The sequence below is a fragment of the Dermacentor variabilis genome, chromosome 6, assembly GCF_050947875.1.
Source record: "Dermacentor variabilis isolate Ectoservices chromosome 6, ASM5094787v1, whole genome shotgun sequence".
NCBI lineage: Eukaryota > Metazoa > Arthropoda > Arachnida > Ixodida > Ixodidae > Dermacentor > Dermacentor variabilis.
This window is the reverse complement of record NC_134573.1, coordinates 156,103,142-156,130,518: the sequence shown is the minus strand read 5'-3', so window position 1 is coordinate 156,130,518 and position 27,377 is coordinate 156,103,142. Positions and strand designations below refer to the sequence as shown.

General features: G+C 45.1%; 2 protein-coding genes across 2 annotated transcripts in view; both read left to right on the top strand.

Moving 5' to 3' along the window:
• LOC142585538 (glutamate receptor ionotropic, kainate 2-like) overlaps nt 1–27,377 on the top strand; it is a 112,709-nt gene that overhangs the window by 79,703 nt on the left and 5,629 nt on the right. Inside the window, exons 12-13 of the mRNA XM_075696354.1 lie at nt 9,855–10,053; nt 12,604–12,829. Of these exons, the coding sequence (XP_075552469.1) occupies nt 9,855–10,053; nt 12,604–12,829 (425 nt within the window). The remainder of the gene's footprint in view (nt 1–9,854; nt 10,054–12,603; nt 12,830–27,377) is intronic.
• LOC142584519 (uncharacterized) lies at nt 15,905–25,587 on the top strand. Its single transcript, XM_075694633.1, has 4 exons — nt 15,905–15,908; nt 20,918–20,957; nt 21,135–21,150; nt 24,259–25,587. The coding sequence occupies exons 1-4, from the start codon at nt 15,905–15,907 to the stop codon at nt 25,585–25,587; spliced, it is 1,389 nt and encodes a 462-aa protein (XP_075550748.1).

Genomic DNA, 27,377 nt, shown 5'->3' with positions numbered 1-27,377 from the left:
TTCTGTGCGAGGGGTATTATGTTTCTATGAGGGATATTAATATTTTTGCAAGAGAAGCGCTATCCAATAGCGAAATGCACTGTGCTGAAAAACTTTGTAAGAAGCAGCTTCACGGTATCGATGGCGGAATTCTAATTTTCTTGCATATCCGAACCTCCTGCCTGAGCGCCCGTATTTACAGAGCGGTGTCTGGTGGCCGTGGGCTATCATGTCTCTGAAAGAGATGATAGAAGGAGGGGCAGAAATCGGCGCTCGTGAAAAAAAAATATAAGGAAATACTGAAATGGAATAAATAAATAGGTAAAAGAAAAAAAAAAGGAAAGAAAGGATAGAAAGCACTAAACAAGCAAACTAAGTGTTATTGCCTACAGCTTGAAATTTAGCATAGCGAATAGATTCTAAAGCTCCCTTTGAAATGTTTATGTCGATTGGTTGCAATGTCTTGAACTTATCGATAAGGTATGATTCTCTGCATTTTCTTTCTCGTTCAGAACGGAAATTTGGCTCTAAGATGGAGAGTTTAAGCTCGTGAAAGTTATGACCTGGTTGGTTGAAATTATCGGCGACGGATTTTTAGCTACGTCCGCGCGATGTCCGTTTAATTTGACGTTCATTGAGTGTCCCGCTTCACCGATATATTTTTTTTCTTACAGAAGGAACATTGAAGCATATAAATCACATCCGAACTTGTACAAGTAAAGCTAGTTTTGACTTCGTGTGTATAACCATTTGCGGGGCTTTTAATTTTGGTGTCACTTTGAAGCTGATTGCAGATTTTGCAGTTGGGGTGACAACATTCTTTTATTACGGAGGAATTATGTTGGCCAACTTTTGCGTGCACTGACATGCCTTTAAGGTTTCTTTTGCGGCGATAGGTAATCCTTGGGACATCCTCGAACGCTTCTCGCAGACGACCGTTATTTGATAATATTGGGTGATATTTTCATAGGATGCTGCTTATGTTTGGGGGTGCATTCGAATATTTTGGTATAAAGGCTGGCGGCCTGTCAGATTCTGGTGTAGGCTGTTTCTTAGCTAATTCCGACTGTCTCTCCAATCTTGGCGCGTCATCATAAGCTCTATCGAGAGCAAATTGTGGATAGTTCCTTTCTGCTAGCGTTGCTTTAAGGTCCTTTAGGTGGTGGATATAATCGTCGTCTTTGCTGCAGATTCTTCTTATTCGTTTCGCTTGTCCGACAAAAATTCCTTGCTTGCAGCGTCGCGGGTGATGACTGTTGTAGTCTAAATATTGCTGGCTATCCGTAGGCTTCCGGTAAATGTCGTTCTCAGTTTTCCGTTTTCTATATGTAGACCGTCGTGCCCAGGAAGTTGATCTGACTGGGAGAGTGGTGAGCAGTAAATTTAATACTCGGGTGAAAGCGATTGAAATGGCTAATTAAGTCGGTTAAGGCGCTTGTGCCGTGTTCCCATATTATAAATATGTCGTCAATGTAAGGAAGATAGGTGTCGGGTTTTAAACGGTAGGATTTCAACATGCCTGCTTCAAGCTGTGCCATGAAAATCTTGGCGCACGTGGGAGCGAATGGTGTTCCCATGCTAGAATCGAATTCGAATAGTTAAGCGTGAGAAGTAACCTAAGAAGCGACAGGTGAATTTCAGGAGCGTGAGCTTGGGGATTGATTGCGAGGGATATCGACACGGTTTCAATTCCTTCACTCATGCATGAGGATGTTAGTGTAAAGGGCACAAACCTGCAAAGTGAATAGAATATCGCATTCGGAAAGGATCTGGTTGGCGTTGATGCCGTCGATTATTTGAAGGAAGTGCGGCGTGTCTTCAACAACAGATGGGGGGGGGGGGGGATGTTTGACAGGTGGTGATTTAAGAATTTACATAGTGACTCGGTAGGTGTGTTATTAGATACAATAGACCGACCTGGGATTTCTGCTGTAAATATTTCTTCGACGGGAACTTTATGTATTTTAGGAAGAAGATAAAAGCGGCCTGCTTCCTTGTTCTTGGGCATCATATATGTAACGTTATAACAAAGTGTTATAACGCACTCCCAACATAAACAACATGCTTTGAGAATACCACCCAACATTATCAAGCAACGAGCATCTGAGAAAAACGTTCCCGGATGTACCAAGGGTTACCTACCGCCGCAAAAGAAACATTAAAGACATGTCAGTGCAAGCAAAGGTCAGCCAACATCGCTCCCCCGTAATAAAAGAATGTTGTCGCCCCAGGTACAAAATCTACAGGGACCTTCAAAGTGACACCAAAATTAAAAGCAGCGCAAATGGTTATACACACGAAGCCAAAACTAGCTTTACTTGTACAAGTTCGGATGTGATTTATATGCTTCAATGTTCCTTCTGTAAGAAGCAATATATCGGTGAAACGGGACAACCAATGAACGTCAGATTAAACGGACATCGCGCGGACGCAGCTAAAGAAGCTTCCGAAAGCCGTCGCCGAGCATTTCAACCAACCAGCTCATAACTTTGATGAACTTAAGCTCTACGTTAGTAAAGGGAAAATGAGACATCCACCCAAACGTAGCTAAGGCTGCTCCGGAGAGGCGGTGGTCCCGGGTTCGAGTCCCGGACCAGGACGAATTTTTCTTCAACTGCGAAGCTTTTCTTTCGGGGAACGCGTATGGGTTTCCTTCGTAGCACTTAGCTACGTTTGGGTGGATGTTTCATTTTTCCTTAAATAATTACTTCTCTCCACATTGCGGGTTTCCGCAGAACTGTCACGTTAAACTCTACATCTTACAGCCAAATTCCCGTTCTGAACGAGAGATAAAATACAGAGAATCATACCTTATTCATAAGTTCAAGACATTGCAACCAATCGGCATAAACGTTTCAAAGGGAGTTTTAGAATCTATTCGCTATGCTAAATTTCAAGCTGTAGGAAACAACACTTAGTTTGATTGCTTAGTGTTCTTTTTACTTTCTTTACTTTTATTTATTTATTTATTTATTTATTTATTTATTTATTTATTTATTTATTTATTTATTTATTTATTCATCCCATATCAGTATTTTCTTTTGTATTCTTTTTTCCACGAGCGCCTGTTTCTGTCGCTCCTTCCATTATCTCATTCACAGACACGATAGCCCACGACCACCAGCAAAGCATGTAACAGAGGGGGGCTGCGCACACCGTTGACACGTGGCTTAAAGACGGCCGTGGCACTGGCCTTGTGCACAACACTCCTATATCCTCAATTCTACACCCTTGCCGCTAACACACGTTCGCGCGTTGTTGCACCCACCCACCTTTCGCCCGCTCCCCTTTAGAAGAACATTATATATATATATATATATATATATATATATATATATATATATATATATATATATATATATATATATATATATATATATAAATATATATATATGTGTGTGTGTGTGTGTAACCGCTTTCACCTTGTTCTTGTTTTGCTCGTCGTCTTCAATTTCCATCTGCCGCCTTCCCTCTGCTTTCCCTGGATTTTGAAAAGGAGCAGTAGACCTGCGAGCACATCTGTCCATTCCCAATCTGTAGGTGCAGGATGTAATTAATGTGTCCTACACAAATTCTCATAAATTTGTAGGTGCAGAGTAATGTTAGTCCTGCGCATTCTGAGCTTTATTGATAGCCTTTGTTTTTGCTTGCAGCATGTCTGGGATTTGAGGATATTCTTCTTTTTTTTTTTCGGATTAAAGCTTACATTACGGAAACCGCGGAGGAACGGCAGGCTGCCGAGCGTTTACACGTGCATGCTTGCCGTTTTTCTGTGACGCGCGCATGTTTCCGCTGCATCTGTTCCACTTTGAGCATGATTTTAACTTTCTACATAACTCGTCAGCTAAATCGTAACTGCCGACATTCTCTGCTTTGAAAACTTTTTCGCAGCAGGCAAGTTCAAATACTCCACAACTTCCAGCCGGATTTGCTGCTTCATTCAGGCAGCCGCTAACGCACCATGTGGCGACGGATGTGTACTCGTTTATTCGCTGACGTTATTTCTCTTTTGCACCTGCTTCGTCGAGTGAGTTGAGCGTAGCTGATTGAAGGGCAATAATATTTAAATCGACTTCTTTCTCTATTATTCGCGAACACGTAACAACTTATAATAGGCAGTTGTGCACTGCTCGTATTATACCGCTGCACAAGGTTGTGCCTTTCAGACTTTTGAAAGCGTGGTGCCGTTCCGTCTTAATTTGAAATTTTTATTCACCCTTGAGATTTTCATGATCTGCAGTGCTCCCCTGGCGAATCTGTATTCCCCACATGCGCCATGGTTAGGTGATCGACTGGCTTAGGTTTTAAATCGCGTGCTGCCAAACCACGCGCCGCTTTATACGTAACAGCAGGAAATGTGTAATGAGCAAGAATATACGCCCAGCAAGAAATTAAATGTATGCTCGTGAGTTCCGCGCTGAAGCGAGAACTTTTGTCGGAATATCATTGGCGGAAAGGAACAGTCCTCCACTGAGTAAGGCATATCCTCGCTGATCCAAATTTAGCTCCGAGCGTGTAGCACGCCGTCGCACTGGGACAAAGGATTATGCGATCGAGCATTATAATGGAGAACAGCTGGGCGCACACGAAAGAAGAGGTACTTCGACATTGCGAAACTACTCTGACATGGAGTCATGGTCACTTTTCCATATTGCAGAGGTTCAGCGCGTAAAGACAATCACATCAAGTCCTGCGAGGAGTACCTTCAATGACGTTCATTGTTCTGTACGTGACTTTTGAGTTAATGAGATGGGGAGAGGCTTTAGGGTTGGAACGCTCGATTGTTCGTTGCTACGCTTAGAAAAAGAAAATCTGGCTTTATTGTTGAGGAAAGAAAAAAGTGTCGCTCATTGTAAAGCTTTGAGTACTTTTCACAGTGGTCATAAAAAGAAAGAAAGAAAGAAAAGAAATAAAGGAAAAAAGTTTTTTTTTGGCGGGGGTAAAATGAAAGTGGGCACGAAATTTGAATTTCTACTTATAAATTTTACGCTCTCGAACTTCGATGTCAGTGACGGGGTTTAGCGAATAGAATACACGTAGCCCTTGGGAGTCTCTTCAACGTGGGTTCCTCTCACATCCTACGCAAGGCTGATGTTGGGGAAATCAAGCCACAAGTGTGATTTTATTTCAGTTCAGCTTATAGGACATAGCGCGTAAATCGGGCAACTGTTCTGCCAGGTTTTAGCAGCTGGTCGCAAAGATCTTGAGTTACAGAAGCACTATCATAGAGCTGCGTCGTCAGCGCACACACACGGAAAAAGTTCAATGAGTAAGCTGTTTCATGTGCGTGAACACGATAACTTATTTGCACGTTCATTCGCAATGTAAACTGGCAGCACGAAATACGTGCCTCGCATGGTAAGTGGTAGCAACGGGCTCGAAAGCGGAACGTGTAGGCGACTTCTGCAGTTTAAGATATGTGGCACCTAATTATTTGTTGCTGTTATTGCCTGAGAGAAGCACTGACGTGGTTGCTATAGGTGACTATATTATTCTCTCTATAATTAGGAGCTGTAGTCTCCCTGTGAAAAAAAAAACACAGATTAATAATTAACAAATTATCGCGACGCTCACTCAATTATTATTAATTGCATTAAAGACGATCTGGGGCTCATAATATACTTCGTGGTTGAAAAAAAAAAAACGTAGATGTATGTGTAAGGCCTGCGCTCAGAAACCGGCGATCGCTGCCATCTTCGTAGCTAATTTCTCCAGCCATCTTTTCTCTGCTTCTGTCGTAATAAGGCGCGTGAGCACGGAGATCCAGCTTGGGTACCTCATTAAACGCATTTCGTGGAACAGCAGTTTCCTGTTTCGGTCATGTGACGAACCATGCAAGTTGGTTCGCTTCCTCGAAGCTTCTTTATGTGTAGCGTGTTTTCACCGTTCGAACGAATGTATGCTCTCATTTATTTTATAAAAAAACGTTCTCGTTCTAGTTGGTATATCTGTACTATATTTTTATCACATCACCTATGCACTTTTGATGTGCGACGAAAACATCGCAACAAAAATATGTCGTTTTAGGACTCGTGGAATTGTCTTTAGTATAAAGTGCTGATAAGTTCGCTTTGAAGCCATGTATAGATCCCACACACTGTGGGAGTCGGCTTAAGCGAAGCCTTGTTGAGCCCGCAGGACGACGAATACGACGTCAAAGCGTCATCAAAAGCATCACGTCATCATAAACAAAGTGAGACAAACAGAGACGCTAAATCGGATGCCCAGAATGAAAAGAAAAGAAAGACCATGGATATTTACAAGAATGGCAAGAATGCAACTAGAAGGGGAAATATGTACGATAACACAAAGAGACAGTGCCTTTCTTATTGAGGCTCGAGTTTAGTGGCCTAAGGACAAAGAACACAGCAGATCAAATATTCGCTTCAAGACGAGGCAGGTATGTGCGGCAACAAAAATCTGGAGACCCCTCAGTATAAGCTAATGGAACGCGAAGATATTTGTCTCGAAATAAGACGGCCCGCAAAAAGGAGCGACAAGAGCTTGTGATGGGTGTCACTTTTTTCCGTCCGGTGCCGTTTTTTCTTTTTGCGTGCTGTTTTATTTCAAGATGAAGCCTTACCGACTCGCTCAAGTAGCAATATTATTGAAGATATTCACCCAGCAAGACCCGTATAGGTAACGTCCACCTTTTAGAAGCGCTCGTACCTAATGGGGACGGAAGCACCAACCGTTCAGCAGTCGAGACAGGTAATATACGTTTAGAGTATTTCATTTCGTTTATTTAATTTTATTGCACCTCAACGGCCTCCGAGTGGGGGCATTACATTGGCTCGCACTCGCAGTCTAAGGTCCGTGTGCGCGGTGGCAAGTGTGGCCATACATTAGATTCCGGGCTTGCATGCGCGGCTAGATTGAATCAACGGTTCAGAGAAATCTATCAATGCCAATTCAATTCAGGGAGCTTTCGTTTGGGCGAATGATAGAATTTGTGAAAAAAGAAAGACACAGTCTGGAAAATATGACGTCGCGATTCTACATATAGTAAGACCGGCACGGGCTTTTTAGTTCAGGAACGCTTGCATGATAAGAATATTCAGCGTAAATAATCCGGGATGCCCGGTATTGAACTGATTCCAGCGTATTAGGTAGGTTACGTTGATGAGGATCCGACAGAGCAGGCATACTGTAACTTAGGGCGGGCATATGTGAGGCGAGCTGATAATTTTTACTCACGGGGGAGCCATTATTAGGTTCGAGCGGAGAAAGCCGAGGTGTACGATTCGCGGCATTGGCTGTGTTAAAGACATGATGGGACCAAGTTGGGGTAGTTTAAAACCTATGCAGGGGTATCTGTCTAATTCAACGAATGATATTTCGGAGCTGTATATGGTGTACTTCTCTGATTTGTGAGGCTGTCTGCGATGGAAAGAATCTAGCGAGTTTTTTTAGCATTTATAGACACCATCCATTCGTTACACCATAATTCAACACGTTTGAGGTAATTTTGAAACAAGGCCATGTCTGAAGTGTTAGTTAGTCGTCGATGAATTTCACGATCATCTGCTAACAATCGAATGTTAGAAGAGATCTCAGCAGGAAGGTCATCAATGTAAATGAGAAAGAGTAGTGGTCCGAGAACATTGGCTTGTGCTACACGCCCGAAAGTACAGGCGATCGTTTTGATGAGTGTGTGTTAGCAAATAAAATAAATAAATAAATAAATAAATAAATAAATAAATAAATAAATAAAATAAAAATTAATATGCAGAAGACTAAAGTAATGCTTAACAGTCTCGGGAGAGAACAGCAATTTACAATAGGCAGCGAGGCACTGGAAGTCGTAAGGGAATACATCTACTTAGGGCAGGTAGTGACGGCGGATCCGGATCATGAGACAGAAATAATCAGAAGAATAAGAATGGGCTGGGGTGCGTTTGGCAGGCATTCCCAAATCATGAACAGCAGGTTGCCATTATCCCTCAAGAGAAAAGTATATAATAGCTGTGTCTTACCAGTACTCACCTACGGGGCAGAAACCTGGAGGCTTACTAAAAGGGTTCTACTCAAATTGAGGACGACACAACGAGCTATGGAAAGAAGAATGATAGGTGTAACGTTAAGGGATAAGAAAAGAGCAGATTGTGTGAGGGAACAAACGCGAGTAAATGACATCTTAGTTGAAATCAAGAAAAAGAAATGGGCATGGGCAGGACATGTAATGAGGAGGGAAGATAACCGATGGTCATTAAGGGTTACGGAGTGGATCCCAAGGGAAGGGAAGCGTAGCAGGGGGCGGCAGAAAGTTAGGTGGGCGGATGAGATTAAGAAGTTTGCAGGGACGGCATGGCCACAATTAGTACATGACCGGGGTTGTTGGAGAAGTATGGGAGAGGCCTTTGCCCTGCAGTGGGCGTAACCAGCCTGATGATGATGATGATGATGATGATGATGATGATGATGTGTTAGCAAATACAAACTGCTGCTACTTAGTGAGAAAGCTGCATACTCAGTCTAGTACAAATGGACTAATGTTGAGACGGGAAAGTTTTAGGAGTAGCCGTTCTTGTGGAACATTGTCAAATGTCTTTTCATAGTCTGAGAAAAGGGCATCGGCAGGTACGTTAAAATCGAGGTTAGAACTTAAATCATGACAAAATAAAGATAGTTGAATGAGTGTCACATGAAAGTCCTTTAAGAAAGCCATGTTGAACAGGATGAAATAGGTCTTTGGATAGAAAAAGTTTATGATCTGTAAGTAAATAAGATGTTCCATTAGTTTGCAACAAACCCGGGTAAGTGAAACGGGACGATAACTACTGCATAACGATGGGGTACCTATGTTGGGCATTGAAACAATCTTGCCTAACCTCCAGTCTCTCGAGTGGACCATTGGTGGAAAAAAAAAAAGTGTAAGGAAGAGATTGATCCGACCGGATCCGTTACAGGCACAGGCAGGGCTACATGGCAGGTATTGAGGAAGGTTTGGAGAATTGAAAGAACGATTAAGGAAATATATACAAAATGCTAGAATAAAAATATGTATAGGATTATCTCAAACCGGCTAGGTGACTATTTGTCACCTCTCCATTTGAAGGAGATGCCAATAAATCATCATCATCGCGAGAGACGTCTCTATTGAGCGAGATCACGTGCACATTGCATCGGCGTCTTCTCACCGGGCCGAAAAAGTCTGGCCGCCCAACGCACACAAAAATGGCCCAAGAAAAGAACAAACAAACAAAGGAAAGCTATTCGCTATGAAGTGAGTCAGCGCACGAATCAGTTCGTGAAAGACCCGAGATGCAAGATGTCTCTTTCCATCGCTTCACGTGATTTTAGGCTAAATCAGGACATTGAGCACGGCGTTAAAAGGTAGAACATTCATATTTAGGTCGGCCATAGGCAAAAAAAAAAAATGATTGGCAGATTGGATTTAATGTCCCAAATCAACATAGAGGAAACCAGACACGCCTTTAGTGGTGGACTCCACCCGGCGTTCTTTTAACGTGCGCGCAAAATGGTCACCTCGAGCACTGCCTCGAGTCGCGCTGCTAAGTTCGAGGTCACGGGTTTGATCTCGGCAGCGGGCGCCGGCACTTACATGGGAGGGGGGGAGGCGCACTTTAAAGGACCTCCGGGGGTCAAAATTAATGCTGAGTCCCCCCCGTGCGACGTGCCTGATGATCAGATCGAGGTTTTTGGCATGTAACGCCCCAGAACTTAAAGCATGGTACGCGCCATGATCGGTCTCATCAGATTGTGGGCGCTGCAACCGGGAATTGGACATGTGGTCTTATGATCGGCAGTAGAAAACTATATATTGTCACTGAGCCGCCGAGGTTGTTCATACACGGAAATTCACCCTCAGCTCCTTGTACCCCGTTCCCCCTACTTATCGCCCATCCTCACAGGGCACCAGCAACTCGTGTGTTGGCTGGCTTCTGGTACTTCTTCACTTTCATCGTGCTCGCGATCGTGGTGAGCAACCTGTGCGAGAGCATCTTGTGGCAAGACAGCGGACCGGACTACGACTCCGTCGACGAGCTCATGAAGACCCCGGGCTTCACCTACATCGCCATACGAGGTGGAAGCACACGCGCTTTCCTTGAGGTGAGTCGCGCGATTCGCGTGCTTCAACTAAACGGAGGTTAAAGTGAACACGACTCCTGCTTTTCAGTTAACCGCACGTTAGCACGCACTATGTGTTCTGAAACATTGCTAAAAAGAATCCGCCTAAAAATTTACGTGGCAGCTCCTAGGCGTTTCGCCGCGTAGTTCGACGATGGACCAGTGCTGGTGTAGTTCTTTGGTCGCATCGAAGGCGCTCTAAGGCCTGATTCGCGCACCCGTCGTCCACGTTGTCCACCCTGTCACGTGACCATTCAATGACAGGGCATCTAGTACCAGGACACTGACGGGACTGAGCGGATGACGGCTGTGTAAACCAGGTGTTTGGTCTAATTGGAGACACTGTCCTCGACCAGGCACCTTAGTTACTTGTTACAGTTCGTGTTTGTGTCTGTTGTGCGTGTTGAACGTGTGAATGGGTAAGTTCGTGTGTCACCTTCGTCAACTGCAGTAGCATGCCAGGCATGTGACTAGGTAAGCATCTCCAGAATCCAGTAAGGAGTGCTTCTCCCCCGTCTCTCACGTGGGAGTAAGATTGGAAGAAAAATAACAAGAAACGGTTAGAAAGGGCGTCTGTTTAGCGACGTTACGCTCAGGCAGGAGAGCCATGATAATGAATAATGAGAAAGACAGTGCAAGGACAGGCGTGATGGTTGTGTGAACACGTGGGTGACAGCGCCAAACGAGACAGTGCAAGTTCATACGAACGATAATCTGTGAAAAGCCAACATTGATTCTTCTTCGTTAATTTCAAGGGAGGGTTGCCTTATTGATTCTTCCCTGCCAGGAGTTGAACTTGATGTTGTACGACCATTCACTAGCAGTGCACAAACATGCATTTGCGCAATGTGTTGTTATTTGTCACAGAATTTATGAAGGCTCAGCCCTATAAGCCCGAAACACCATTTCACATCAACGAAAATTTAAAAAACTTGCTCACACTTATTTCCACATATGGAGAGTGCATTTGTATAAAAAAAAAGAATAATTCAGTGAGAACAGTTAGTACTATAATGAATTAAGTAACGATTGCTTTGCTGAAAAAGACCTAGCATCTAAAGCTTCCTGCAGTGGATTTAAATGCTACTACGGGCTTCGCGTTAAGCTTCCCGTGCTTATAGCAGAATTTTCAGCTATGAAATTCAGCGTATAAGAAAATTATAAATTGAGCTTTGTGAGTTTGAGCATCCGTGTCACAAACACCATTAGAATTCAGGTTTTGTTTTTGTCCTCATGCATTTCTACAAAAAGAAAGCAGTGCACTCAAGGTGCCGGCGGTCGATATTAACTTCAAAGACCCGGGTGCCCTGTTTCGCATGAGTTATACAGTGCTGAGATTAGGGTATGCCGTGAGCAGAGCTTTCCCCTGATGCCAGAGACGAAGTTCTGCCCCTATTCAGAATAGTGTTCTGTCTTATTCGAAATACTGAGGGCAATAAGTTGCTAGGATAACAAAAATGGACCCTAATAACGAATATTGGCGAGATTATTTGCAGCGGGTATCTGCGCCAGCTCACATTCTCCTTTATATACAAGGTCAGTGCTGAACTCACTCAGTGCGTAAAAGAAAGTCCCACAAACATGAATATTCAAGTTGTTTACACTAAGATTTGTCTCCTGTCATCCACGTGCACTGCTGCTTCACTTATATTCCATGCAAAGAGCCTATAGCTTTGACTGAGTCTCCAGGTGAGACGCGCTTTCTGTTGAAGCTGTGTTTTTCTTTCCTCGTATAGCGTTAATTTCACGACTGAGGCACACGGACGCAAATTCACCGCAGGTGTTGACAGGGTTAGGCGAATCGCAAACAACTGGTGAGCGTCCGGTCGAACAAACTGGGGAAAAAAAATTAATTCAACATACACGATCGAGTTAGGCGGCGTATGTTTTAGAGCCCTTCACTTTATTTGTCTTGTTGATTTATGCGGAAGAAAAACGCTCTCGCTGTGTTCACAATTCAGGAAAAGAAGTGACCAAACGCTCTTTCGTTCTTCTTTTCGTTCCAATGTTACCTGGACGCGTAGTGAACGCTTTCCTCAATATATTCTCATTTCTCATTCCAAGCTGATGTGACAGCGCTAGCTGCATGATTGCATTGGGAACGCAAGGAGCCAATGTAATGACCACTGCACCCTATAGAGCGCTCTGTATTTGGTTTGCGATTAAAGAGGAAACCAGGACTGTTTTCAAATGATCTGGAAAAAATGTTTAATAGAAACGATAAAATACACTACTTTAGAAATACTGCATCCGAAAAGAGAATGTGCGAAGAGGCGTACGTCTCTAATACTCAGAAAATTTTCTCGACATTTATGTTACATAACACCGTGCTGAGTCCATCACAACGAATCTACGAAGGCACAGTAGGGAATAGGTGAACGTTTTGTTCGGAAGTTGTGGAAGCATCATCAACTTGCTCAGCGTGCCACTGTGTCACGTTTGGCGTTCGCGGGGAAAAAAAAGGTGGGGGGGGGGTTGCCTTTAAAAAGCGCCTGAAGAAGTGTCAAAACGAGGGTTCGTCGATTCTCGCAGCACTCCAACGTCCCACTACACCAGAGGTTGTCGCAGTTCGTCGAACGCAGCGGACGCAACAACCCGGGCACGTTCGCAGAGGGTCTCGATCGCGTCAAGAACGAGGAGAAAGTGGCCTTCATCATGGAGTACGCGACCGCGGCCTACGTCACGCAGAGCGACTGCGAGTTCACCATGACCGACACGTTCGTGCACCACTCGGCCTACGGCATCGTCACTGCCAGAGGTGAGCACAAGGGATCGTGAGCACAAGGCCATGGCGTGGCGTTCCTGCAACTCGAAGTTGCGGGTTCGATTTCAACCTCGGCGGCTGCGTTTCGATGGGGGCCAAATGCAAGAACTCTCGTGTGTACTGTGTATTGGGCGCAAGTTAAAGGACACCAGGTAGCAAAAAAAGAAACACACACACACACACAAGCTATCCGCAGTCTGCCACTACGGTGCGCCTAATGATATCTTAGGCTGGGCACGTCAAAGACGCGAAATAAATTTTTTTCTTTCTTGTTGTAACGCGAAAGCATTATGTGTCCCATTACGCGAAAATCCGGCGTCGTCGTCGGCGTCCGCGGCGGCGTGACCGAGCGATGGTGCGAAAAATGGCCGATGGCGCAAACAGTAAAAAAGAACAAAAGTCAGAAATGCTCGGGTTGACGTCAAGTTTCTCAGGGGGGTTCTTATAAGCATATTAAGTTGTTGGCTTTGAAAAGAAGATATGGTACATTTCCGTCAGAGTGGGAATCGAACCCGAGATCCGCCGTGCGTGAGGAGCACGCTTACCCGACGCCACGGCGGTTCCACAGTTCTGGCTGACTACAGGTGTCGCCTGGTGCGTGTGTCATTAGGCACGTGACGAAAACATTTCCCCACGGAATGCTTCCCCAGAGAAAACATTTCCCCAGGGAATGCTTGCGCATTCCCACACGTAAGCAGTCTTAAGTCTCTCTGGTGAATTTTCTTTCATTGCTCTCATTTTTTTTGCATAGGTGGTAAGCAGCGGCCAAGGTTGGTATTCGCTTTACAGCTTGAGGCTGGGCTCGTCGCCTGAGCACGAAGTAGTGCACGCAGACATTAGTCATTTGAAGTAGCCGCGGTTTCATGCAAGCCATGATTGAGTGGCAAGAAATGCTAACGCCATTTATCCCCAGTGGATTAGGTGACACTGAGGGGAAGATAATATTTGTGTTTGAAAAGCACCAAAGCTTAAGTAACTTGCGAAATGTAAGCTCCCAAAAGTCCAGAAAGCATTATAGGAAAATGAATCTCGTGTTTCACAATGTTTAGTAAGTAAACAACTGACGGTTCACGTCTAGGCAAAGAAGCTGATTTGCCCGCTTCCTAAAAACGTCTTTACTAGTCATGTCAGCTTCCCCACGTAAACCTTATGATAAGACGTGTTGTAAAAGTTGCATGCCTGGTCCATTCTTGTTTTTCCCTTCTTTCGGACTACAATTACAAACTTTGTGCGCGGACAGCCGCTACACTTTTTCAGTGAACTTTTTGCATTGTTTTTCGTCAAAATATCGAGAACACCTTCCGCTGTATCTTGATCGCCTCTCTGCTTCGATCTAAATTTCAATCGAAATGACGTCCCATAACTTATTGAGAAGTGCTGCTCCATACAGATCACATATTCCGAAACGCGGGATAACATTCCCAGTTTTCGCATACACGTGCCTCTGCACTGATTTATTCAAACGCTAATTCTTTGCGTGACCTTAGCGACCAGGAAACATAAATAAAGAGCGAAAGCACTTAAGGTCAGATGGACTAAAAAAATCCTCATCTATCGTTCTAACTGAAATCTAGTGTGAAGCAACGCTGAGTGTGCTGCCAGTGCAGTGGCTTTTTTTTTTGCGTTGAGTATGCGACATCCTCTCCCTTTCTCCGTACCGCCCAGCCGCTGACCCCGTGAAGAAATATACCGTAAATCCGATCGATCAACTCCAAGGACACGAGCCGAACCCCTCTTCTGCTGTTTCACGCGAAAGCTGCCTCGTTCAAACATCGAAGAAGCCGCAGGCAATCCTACCGTGCTGCCCTGTCATCGGATGATTCCTCCCGCTTTGTACCGGACCACGTTTTATCGGGGCTACGGTGATACAAACAGTGGCGTCGCAAAAGCAACAGGAGAGGTGGCTGCCCTCTTCTGGTTGGGACGCTGAATTTTTCAGCCCTCCGAGATTTAAGCGAAGGGGCAGGGACCTTTGTCTAGGGACGGCTCTAGCATCGCTAGAAGCGGTGGACGGTGTTGTGAAAGCTGATAATGACGTTGCAGAGTGCGTGTAATTCATTTTATCATCTCCTCCTGTGGTCTTTCATCGCTCATAAAGGATGTATGCGGCACTGATGACGTTCGATAAAAGAACAGTATAATCTCGGTCGTCCACCGCTCCTTTTCTTCTTTTTGCTTCCGCCGTAAGTCAAAAATATCAACTGAAACATTTCCAAGGCGTTGTAGCGTTTGCTTTACAGCTCTTTTAGATACTATTTTTTACGTGGTTCCTTCGCGCCATGTCAGCCGCGTGTCGTATGGAGTAACAAGCCCATGCATGTAGCAGGGCTGACCATCTTCAGCTTTAATTAAACTCTCCCTCTTCTTCCGGGATTGCGGTGAAAAAAAATATCGCAACCCTTCAGTGACTTTCAATTTACTGATCTTAATTTGTACAAACAGAAAGTGTAAGCTCCCGACTCCTGGACATATTTAGGGAATCCCATGTAACGTTGGGAAGAATCCTCGTTATTCCTGGAAAACATTTGGAGGACTCAAACGCCACAGGTAAACTCCTGAATACTGCTGGAAAACGCTAAGCTGTTGAATGAACGCATATTCTAAAAGAGAAACCGGGGTTAAAGAATAAAACAGTTACAGTTCGGCGATGAGTTTGAACCAACTTACGCCCAGAGGCAAGGTAAATGCGTGGTCGAAAACAGAAGACAAATACCGCAATATATTTAGTTGTTGTTGTAGCAATATAATTAGACAATATCAGTTGTAATCATGACACACAGAAGTGCACTACCATAACCAATTGTGCAGACATGGACGATGTAGGCCAGCTGTGTAAACCAGTAATAGTAAGCGCTTCTATATTGTGCGGAATCAAACAATAAATAACGACGTAAAAATTCGCTTGTAATGTTGCTTCGTATATAGGTATACTGATACATCGATACCTTTTAATGAAACAGTGCATGGTATTCAACACTTTCCTTCAAATTTTCACTTGACGCACTCCCTTTGTCAAGCCATTGCGTATGTGCAACAGCGTGTGTGCCCTTTCACTGCTAATACTCCAGAATGGGTATGTGCCACTGTGACACCCCTCCCCTCCCCCCCCCCCTTTAACCAGAGGTGTAGATCCATAAATATATTCAGATATTTGTGCGGTGTCGTTATCTCGGCACACACAACATTCTTCTACGTACAATCATCAAAGAACGTCTTAGTCCTTATGGCATCACTGCGGTGACATTTCACGCTGTGAATCCGCGTGAACTGGTGCTTAAGTTTCGGCATTGATTCTGAACGGCGCGGTACATAAACATTAACATTCCTTGACATTAAAGTTGGGAGCGGCGCTTTGCAAAAATCCGGAATGAGGTTAGACGCTGCGGAATGATAATAAAAGCATTTGTACATATAAAATTAAGTTTTATAGCATTTACCTTCGCCACTTCCCTTAGACTCCAATATGACCGTTGGATGTGCATTTGTGTGTGCGAATTTGCTCCACAAACAAGAGAATCTCGCAGGGTGCGTAACATTGAAGGCGAATGAGCGCCAGCTGCCCTGGCATAACAATGTGATTAAATGACGTGTATGATGCGATCTTAGGTATGAAGATCAACGGGCCGCGGATAAGTAACCTGTGGTCTGCAGATGACTTCTTCCTGTTCAGCGACACTGTAGATGACTTGCAACGAGTGATTAAGGACCTTAGCCGAGGAAGTGTAAGAGTAGGGTTGCTGTATAACATCCTAAATTTAAACATAATGCTAAATAGCCTAGCAAGAGAGCAAGAATTCGTGATTGGCAGTGAGCTTGTTAAATCAGTACACGAGTATATTTATCCAGGCCAAATAAACACATGGGGCCCGGGTTACGGCAAGAAACGGCAGGCATTACCAAGTCACGACCACCGGGTTGTCGCTGTGTGCATATATACTGCATGCTATCGTTACTAACATATATGTTAGAAACTTAGCGGGGGGACAGGTTATAGTCTATTAGAAATTTAGATGAAGTAATAGAGTTAGACCATGTAATACGTAGGGCAGATAGCCCGTGTAGGATTAGAGTTACAGAAAGGGTGCTGAAGGAAGGGAAGCCCAGTCAAGGACGGCAGAGAACTAGGCGGTGTGACGAAATTAGGAAATCCGCAAGCACACGATGGGGTAAGCGGGCAGAAAACAGGAGTAACTGGAGATCGATGGCAGGAGCCTTAGTCCTACAGTGGACATAAAAAAAAAAACCTTGATGACGATGATCAAGAAATCTGTGATGGTGACCGCCAATTGTTTGTTTTCTGAACCTCATTGTACGCCTAGTGCAGCGAAGTATATAGGTGGGTTCGCTCACTGATTACTCGTAGTAGCGGAACAGGAAATGTCCGATGAAGTCACCGCGAAACAGATCTTTACTGTTTCGGACATTCCAAATGTCATTCGTTGCGGAATAGTACAGATATCTCCGAAATATTTTGAACGTTCTCGTTACACTGCTGTTGGGTTTGCTTTAGATTGGCTGTGGCCTTCTTCGTGCGTAGTTTTCTTTTTTTTCTCATCTGACCATCTTTTACCACATTTACTTATCATTTCCAAGATTAAAAGAAGCCAGGCAATGCGCCACGTCTAATACTGGATAACCATCAAAGAATTTACTTTGAGTGCCACCTTTACAACTGCCACTGCGCTTGTGCTATCGGCATCCTTGCTTCAAAACATAGTTTGCGAGAGACGGTCACATTGTAAGAAGTTCGCCTTTGCCTTTATGACGCAGGAATAAGCGAGTTTGATTAGCTGTTGTCGGCATGCAAATTATTTGGCTTGAACAGCCATATATGCGGCATTGTATTCATAAGTAATCAAAGGCTTAGTTGTTACCAATCTGTTAATTTCCTTGCTCTTCCTTTCCTTTTTTATTGGTCATCTACGTTTTAAAACCAAATAACACCCATTATTATTTATTTATTTATTTATTTATTTATTTATTTATTTATTCTCAATACCTTAAAAGCCCATTGAAGGGCATTGAGTAAGGAGGGCAACAGTTTTTACATGACAGAAAAATAGCAAAGTGCAACATCGTTATGCAATATTAACACGCAAAGAATTCAGGTTATCGCAGAATATTTTACGATTAGAGATGGGTGGAATGAGATCCGGGAGATCGTTCTAATATGCAATAGCTCTAGTTAAATGCCTGCGTTTGAGAATGAATGCGCCCGAAACTAAGTGCGTTGTGAATGCGTCGATGCGTGCGCACGTGCGATAAGTGCGCATGAAGCCGCAAACAGTGAAAGTTACTACTATAAATGTACTTGTGGAACAGACATAAAGAAGCGATGACGCGGCGATCTTCCAATGGCTGAAATGCAAAGTTTAGTTTTATTAGGATAATGCTCGTAGTTGGCAGAGATGAATCTGGCTGTCTTATTCTGAACGGCTTCCAACATATGGATTGGATAATCTTGATGTGGTGACCATGTGGATGAAGCATATTCTAGTTGTGGGCGAAGTGAGATGTACAAACTTTTGTACATTAGAAGGCGCGTTGGCCAAGTTCCTACGCAGGTAGCCGAGAGATTGGGAAGCTTTGGATGACACAGGTATTACATGCGTTTTCCAGGATAAGTCCGACCAAAGGTAAACGCCGAAATACTTGCACGGTGTCGCATTCGAAACTACGGTATTATTAATCTAATAGTGAAACACTGAGTTAGAGCACTTTCAACTAAACGAAATTAGCATACATTTGGAGGCGTTATGGGACATCTGGCAAGTTACGCACCATCTGTTGGTTAGTTCAAGGTCGTTTTGGAAAGTAGAATGATTACCAGAACATCAAAACATCCCGTTGCTTGCACCTACTTCACACTCGATCGAAGGGCCCGTACGTGCCTCACATCTCTTATTTATCAGCTATTAATGGCGCTGCCTGGTGGTCTGGCATTCTAAGCTAAACATAACAGTTGCTTAGCTTGCATAAAAATTCAGTATCATAATGAATATAGTGCGTTATTCTGTGGCATTATATAAGGCTAATTAATGCTCTTTCGTACAAGACGGTGAAATTGTCAATATTCGCTGTCATGTGGTCCTATTACAGCTTGTTGTCCAGGTATTAGGCTGGAACCTACAACGCCAGAACGAGTGAGCCTATGACGACCTACAACGTGTGACCGCTTTGTCAAGCGCTTTCGCGTTGCAGCTGATACTGAGGGCGATAGTGCGCGCGCCTTCTCGCAAGTGGTTCCTACAGATGCCAAATCGTGTTGCACAAGCGAATAATTCCTGACCGCAGAACAAAGGAAAACGTGAGTTCTCTACACGCTCTTATATAAGATTGCTCAAGAAAGCCGGCCAGTTCCAGCGCCAGACCTCTTCCTCTCGTTGCCACGGCAACCATTCGTTTCTTCAAGAGTGCATGCACGTGGAAGATCTAGACAGAAACTAGAAAACAAAGGAAGAATTCTATTCGGAATTCTGCAGTGTCATTTATAACACCGACAAAGAAAAGAAATATAATTGCTCATTCATGGATGGGGGGGGGGGGGGCAGCACAGGAGACGGAGACGAATAAAGCGAGACGACAAGCACAGCGCCATGCCACCAACAATGACGAAGCTAAAGTAACTTAATTGCACAATTCAATATCTCTGACCATGCATTCAATATCTCTGATCCCGTGTGGGTGTCGGTTTTTGTTGTCTGACTGAGAGTCATAGGGGAAATGGGGAACAGTGCACCCGAAGGGAAATCCTATGCCGAAGTTTCGACTTTCTGTTTCTTCCTCGACCTGTTTGAAAATAACGCAATTTGTTGCACTGGCAATCATTACAGAATGAGATTTCATGCACTGCGACGCGACACCATTGGCGCTGACGCAGTGGCTTGGCTGACATCTCTGGCTTCGGCTTACCGGGTAACCATCTCTCGAAACCTGACGCCGTTTGCTGATATCTCAATCTCTCTCGACTCTGCTCGCACCTCTTTCGCAACACTTTTTCCATTATAGCTAGCGAGTCCTCGACTACTTCGACCGGTTCCGCTGGAACGAAGTTTTGGAAGATGTGCCAATCCCGTGCTCAATGATACATCCGATGCACCTCAATGTACTCGCCTATTACAGTTACAGCCACGGCTGGCGCAACACTGCCAAAAAAAGTTCCGCTAAACTCCCCGAATGCCGCACGTCACAGGTAGACAGCACTCTTTGCAGAATACCAAGCCGCTTGTCTCGTTTGCATGTACGTAAATTGCTCTGGAGCGCCAGACTACTGGCTGCCAGAGGACGACGCATGGCTTTACCAGTGCTGCGTGAAATGGGCGTTTCGTGTAATCGTCGTGTTTCACAAGGCAGACAGGTCAGGATATTTCGAGTATGGTCCTTGTCCAATGAGTGGAAGGGAGCAGAAGATCGTTTTGAGCGGGAGTCGCTCAGGTATACCAAGTGCTGCCATCTTGCGATGTTCTAGAGCGGCGTGCAGCGATCGATTAAACGAGTAGCAGCATATATTCTCGAAATTGTCGTAACTCTGCGACATGCTTCTTACATTTAAAAGGACAACACTTGGCTAGTGTGAAGGCTTCCCTGTTCCCAAGACCGTAGGAATGCATTTAGTGCTATACAAAGCTTCATCCCTGACTCCCGCGTATGAGATTGCTCAGAACTGTTGTCCTTTTATTAGTTTCATTACTTATCTTCGTTTGGTCGTTTTTTTTTACTCCTTCAAATATAAACACACAATTTACTTCGTCTGCATCTGCCTGTTCAACCACACTCTTTATTTTTATTGTCGTTCTCGGTTTCTTTGGTGAGCTCTCAAAGTCTAATCCGATAATACAGTTTTCATGCACCGTGCGAGTCTTGAACAATTTTCCTCAGTGAGCCCATGTTACAGTCTTCGAGTCTTTGTCATCATCTTCACGATGAAGAGATTAGTTGGTTGGTCAGTTTGCCTCTGAAAGGCTCATACTTGCACCGGAGGATTGGCCAAGAATCGTATGAGTAGAAAGACAGTGAAATCTAGAGAAAAAGAAAGCGATAACATGGAACATTGATAGGAATAAAGGTATAGTAAAATAACAGCACGCTCTAAAATATTAGCAAGGACAGAAATTTCTAAACGGTTGCGCAGTCATATCTCTGGCAATGTCATAGAGAGATTGTTCTGAAGACATGCATAGTTGTCAATAGAACACCAGTTGGGCGGTGGTCGTTCCTTTGTGCAAAGACACAAGCAAGAGCCTGAAATTCGATTATATGGTGAAAAGTTTAGAAATGAATACGAGAAAGCGCGCATAAGTAATAGCAAGCAGAATGTTACGCCGGTAGACCTAAAAACCATTAACTTACAAAGACAAACAAAAACAAAATAAAGATGAACAGACAGAAACAAAGGAAGTTGGCGTCGGTGCATCCACGTATAAGAAAGCAAAATTATGAATGGCACTTCAGTGCAGTGTTGGAAAATGTCGATAAGTTTAGCAAGTTTTTAGCAAGCTTAACAACTTCGCCTTTTTAGGCCCTCATTGACCTTCTCAGTGACCTTTTTAGTGACACGAAAAGCCAGTGAATCGCCCTGATGAAATTGCTCAAGGAACTTTTGCTTAGTTCTACGCCTCCCCCACATTTCATCCCTCAAGCGATACATACACATGCACCCCCATTTTGTCGCTTCTTCTCAAAACATACCAAAGCGCTAATCAGTGAACCATTCGGATGCAACAAAGCTGTTTTTCAAGGCGAAGCATAATCCAGATTTGGTACCGTATTAGAAAATCGTAGTTGTTCTTCCCTTTTCCCAATGCGACCGTTGAATCGCCGCCGCAGGAGGTAATTTAACTATATAGTTTCAAGAAACGATGAAGACGTCTCAAAATAATTAAAATATTAAAGAATGTAATACTTTAATCAAGTCGTCCCGTCATGATCATATTATGATGATGATTATGATGATGAAGAGGATGACGATGGCCGGAAACACTCAATCAAAAATGACGCGTCTCTTTCAGTCGCGACTTGGCGACGTTGTCAAAAAGAGGCAAGAGCACTGTACGCAGCCCGCAGACAGAGGACACTCACAAAGCTTTTCAAGTGCCTTCACCTTCAGTCCCCCCTCTCCCAAACACACACACACACACACACACACACACACACACACACACACACACACACACACACACACACACACACACACACACACACACACACACACACACACACACACACACACACACACACACACAACGACACACACACACATATATATATATATATATATATATATATATATGTGTGTGTGTGTGGTAACCGCTGAGTTAGTGAGAGGATGAGGCGCCCGTATTTTTCTGTGTTCCACGCCTAATTATGGTCGATTCAACCTCGCGGCTCCGTGCCACATTTATCAGGTGATGACGCCAAAAGGCGACGAAAACGACGGACAACGCCAACAAATTATTGCATTTCTCTTTTCTACAGGGAGGTTGACCGTGTCAAACACCTTCCTCTAAACATAAATAGTCATTTTCTTCACATTTTTCTTTCTCCTGCAGTTCGATCAGAAATCGGTCCGTTCACCTTTTACATATTCAAGTTGCTTCCTTGTGGTACTCCACATACGTTCTCGCGCATCATCTGCGACTTGCTTGATTACGGCGCAGAACGTCGGACGCTTAATACCACATTGTCAAGTGCGAACTACAGGCCTCTGTGAAAGCAGAAGGTTCTTGGGCTATGGGACAAGTCTCGAAACGAACAATCAATTTAGTGTCGTCAATCCTCCATGTGGGTATAAGCCATGTTTTGAAACAACAACAACAACAACGACGACGACGACGACGACAAGCGCTCGTGAAATTGTTAGCGGAAAGCGGCCTCACCCCCAGGCTCTAGAACTGCATGACAAAGACCTGCGCATTGTGCAGTGCAGAGCGCACAACATGCGTGCACATCGCACGTGCACATACCTGTAGCTCACTGCACGCCACCGATGTCATCCACATTTGCTCTTTCTCTCCTTGTCCTTATCTCACTCCCCTAAGTAAAGTACCCCGCTAGAGGGCAAGCTCCTCCGGTTGGCCTTCCCGCTTTTCTCACATTAAACATTTTATCACTCTTATTCCTATGTTGCGTTCTTTTTAACAGGGAAAATGGTATGTGACATTAAGTAAGATAGTAGTTCTTATATCGTTTTCACTCTGAAACTTGTCCGTTCCTTTCTCGTGGTTATGTGAAATATTTGAAGGCACCAAAAACGAAACAAGTAATTTTCATTTTCTTTAGCCTATTTTATATTTGTATTCTTCTTAAGTCTTCATCCTTGGCCCCGTCAAGCTGTGTGGTAGTTTTCTTGCCAAGGAAACCGTCAACATACCTATGTGTTGGAAAATAAAAAGTGAATTGATTTGAATAGTCTGTTCACTACTCATTTCACTGTAATTAATTTATTCAGAAACTGCGTTAATTATGCGGCCCTTGATTTCTCTTCAGTATCACTTGGGTAATCTTTATTCAATTAGCGTTACTGCTCAGTTTGCGTCATTTCTAGCTTTTTTTTTCTTTCTTATGTGTAGATATTTTTGCTTTCTTCTTGGGTTTTCTGTTTTTTCGCTTGCTGTCCGTAGGACAATTATTTATTTTAAGCTTTCTATTACAGCCTGATTCTAGGTGCATCCCCCATTATGGGCATGTGCCATAGCTGGCGATCATCATCATTATTATCACCGCCGTCATCATCATGGTCAGCAAAATCAACTCGGGAGCTGTCGAAGCCGACACTTGATTGACATCAAGAGAAGGAAGAGGTGGTGATGGCTTTTCTCGTAGCGAGGCGGTGGTCACGAAGAGCTCTGCGACAGCTACTTTGCGTAATGGTCCTTTACGCGTTCTTCGTTCCGTGCCTAATCTACTTGACGTCGCAGCTAGAACTCACAGCCCTGAAGCAAGTGTCGTTGGCCGCGAATTCCGTGGGCCCTCGTTACGTGCTCAACACGTCCGCGTGCCAGTTCCCACTCTACGAACCTTTCCACTGGTCGGTCGCCTACTTCTACCGCAGGAAGACCAGCCGTGAGAACAAGTGCCGCGGCAAGGAGCAGTTCGTTTTCTTCGTCAACTTCACCGTTGCCCAGCTGAACGAGAAGCGCCTCGAGGACGCCTACGGGCTGACGCCAAGAGCTCTGGTGTGCCACTACCGTGCCGTGCTCGAAGTGAACGGAGTCTCCACGCCATACGTGGCCATACAAACGGGGCCGCATCGTCCACTTCGCTTCGGTGAGAAGTTGCACGAACAGCACGTCCAAATCACTTGCCTGCGAGACGGAGTGCCTCTCTTCACGGAGTTCCACATGCTGCCGCAAAGGAAGAAGAGTCCGAAAGTGACGTCACGAGGCCGTCGGCGGCACGAGTTGAGCCAGAGGGTGAATCACAAGAGGAAGCTTTCAGTGCTGGTAGTCGGCGTCGATTCCGTCTCCCGACTGAACTCGATGCGGCACCTGAGGAAGACGCGGCGGTACCTCTCGAGTCAGCTGAACGCGTACGAGTTGCTCGCGTTTAGCGCCGTCACCCGCGATCCTCTCCAGAGCCAGGTTTCGCTCCTCACTGGCCTCGACGTGCGGGAGATCTCGGGGCTGCCCGAGCACAGAAATTTCCACAGCCCGCTGCACATCGTCAGCGCGTACAAGGCACGTGGTTACGCGACGTTGTTCGCAGTCGACGCGACCGTGGATGGTTCGCCGTTCGTAGACGACCGATGGGAGTACGGGCGCCCGCCGGCAGATTATTGTCCCAGGTCCTATGTGCAAGCCCTGGAGCACGACGAGCGGAACGCTGTGTGTCAAAGCTTCACTTCGAGATCGGAGGCTCTGCTGAGGTACGTCAGCGCCGTCTTCCAGCAGGACACGAACGGGGTGCGGAAGTTCGGGTACGTTTGGCTCTCCCAACACGTCCACGGTGACATTAACACCGTCGGCTACCTGGATCAGCCGCTAAAGTTCTTTCTCAGAAACCTTACCGCAAGTGGAGTGTTGAACGACACCGCTCTCATTCTTCTCAGCAACTACGGCAAGCGCACGGGCGACTTCGCGTTTCGCTCGGCCTTCAGCGAGCACGAAGCCAAAACCCCTTTCTGCTTTTTGGTGCTTCCCGAGACGTTCCTTCGAATGAACCCAGGCGTGGCAGTGGCGCTCGAGGTCAACCAGCGCCGTCTGGTGTCTGCGTATGACGTTCACGCGACCCTCCTGTCCTTGGCCCAGACGCCCGACGATAAGTTCGAGTTTACGGAGAGAGGCTTGAGTCTGTTTCGCCCACTGCCACCTAGGAGGTCATGCGGCGACGCTTTTGTTCAGCAAGACGCGTGCGCCTGCCTTAACTCGAGGCCAACGACGCTGGCGGACGCGGTGGACCTGTCCCACTTCGGCAGATTTGCCGTCGATCACATGAACAACGTGACCGAGACCAACTTCCCAGGCTACTGCATTCGGTGGGGGTTCGGTAGCGTAAAGAAAGCGCAAGTTATAGGAGGCGGCGAGGGTGTCGGCAGCCTGGAGCTTAGCGTTGTGATAACGACCGCGCAAAACGTGTCCTTCGAAGTGTTTGGCGGCATAAGTGACCTAAGTGACAGCAGTGCGCCAAACTATCACTTGAGCTACATCGGTAGACTCGGCTCGGACGAAGGCCCCTCTACGTGTATCAACGACAAACCGATAATGGCATACTGTCTTTGCAATTCCACTTTACGAAAAACAAGGAAGACTGGATAAGCTGCGACAGCTTAAACTGTGTAGTTTCCGTTCTTTGATGTTTCCTAACTGCACATTGTTGAAGTGCATTTCTTTTGTTTATTTTTTCAGTATTTAGTATCGGTCTTTTGTGTCTGTCTCTGACTGGATAATGAAGCATATTTTTCAGCCGGCGTGGTTTTACAAGGCCGACTACTGAAGTGCCCAATGACCGCAATGTCTTGTAGGTGTAATGTACATATTTGTCTGGCTTTTGTATTCAAACCTGTCTCTGTCTGTAGTTCCCGAAATGCGCAGGCGTGCAATTTCTGGGACACGACACCACTTGGGCAACCGACAACAAGATATTCTGGAGCAATGAAATCAATAATAGCAAACTTTTCTCGCGGATTTCCAGCTGAGCCCGGAGTTCACTGAGACACGGTTGCCATTGAGTAAGAAACTATACACTGCACATTCGGTTATGAAACAAATATGCTGACTTAGAGCCACAATATAAGCCAAAGGTTGAGTGCTTTGAATGTCAATGAGCTACATTGCAAACAGGGGAAAAAATCTGCGCTAGCAATAGAACCAAAGGAAGACGAAACAACACAGGCGCTGACTATCACCTGGGAATGCACAGTTGGTGCTCAGTGATTGTGTTGTTTCGTTTCTGGTGGTTCCGTAGGAAGCCCTGTTTTCATTTATTTAAATTTCTTTTGGAACGTTTCCCAACCAACTAGCCCAAAATCTTTTCATTCTGTACTAACAAGCTGTTTCCCCTAAGAGTGACGTTCCCTATATATTGCATATGGTATCTAAGTGGTGTTAAGTGAAGTTAACGCGGTGGTGCGCCTAGCGATCCACATCATCTGCGCAAAACGAAAACGAGAATAAACTTTACCTGAAGTACCCCGTCAATGTTCAACCGCCCAGTGCTAGTAGATGTCAGCCAAGCGTTCGTGTGGGACCAGCTCGGTCACGACTTGGACGTATTCAAGGGGGACAAATTTTCCAGCCAATTCAGCACAAGTATGGCACGCATACGGATGGGTGCAACTTGCGGCTTGTCCGGGCAATCTCACAGTATGTGAGCATTATGCGGGAAGCCCCTATATGCCATACAATCAGGCTTGCGATTCCAACTTCGTATGTAGTGCTTGAAGTGGGGGACAGGAGGGAAAAACCGTGCGCACGATACCGTGATACTGCAGAGGGGGCCATATGCACGCGATATTCGAGTGAAGGCGACCTGCGATGCGATGGGTGGACTCGGTCGTGCTGTCGCGTCACTCTGCGGGGCAACCACATGTATGCGACATCGCGAAGTAGCGACAACTTTTCATTTTTACGCCATAAGATACTATCGTACACCCGTAAAGATATTACGAATGTGTCGCGAAGCCAACATTTTAACCAAAAATAAGTAGATCTAGTTTTTATTACCAATAAAAAAACATTCCGCACCGCCAGAGGTATATGGTGCGGTGCCCCATCTTATGGGCAGAAATCAAAGCATCTTCACGGTTCTCGGAGGGGTCTTAGGCCTATAGGCGTTAAACAAACAGCTGATCTCAATATTAGCGAGAAGGCCTCGCCAAAACTTCACCACAGCGTGCGAAAAGTCTAAGCGAAGGTTGATTTTGCTTTCTATTCCTTGCTGTGACGTCGAAGAGCAAGTATCGAGGGCGAGTTCAGGTAGAAGCAGGCGCCCTGGGTGCTGCCATGTCGCAACGCAATCAGGACAACCAACGGAAGAGGCCGCGTGGAATTTCCGGTAATAAGCCAGATTCTCTAGCTTGTCAAAAATCAGCGGTGGCTACAGATAG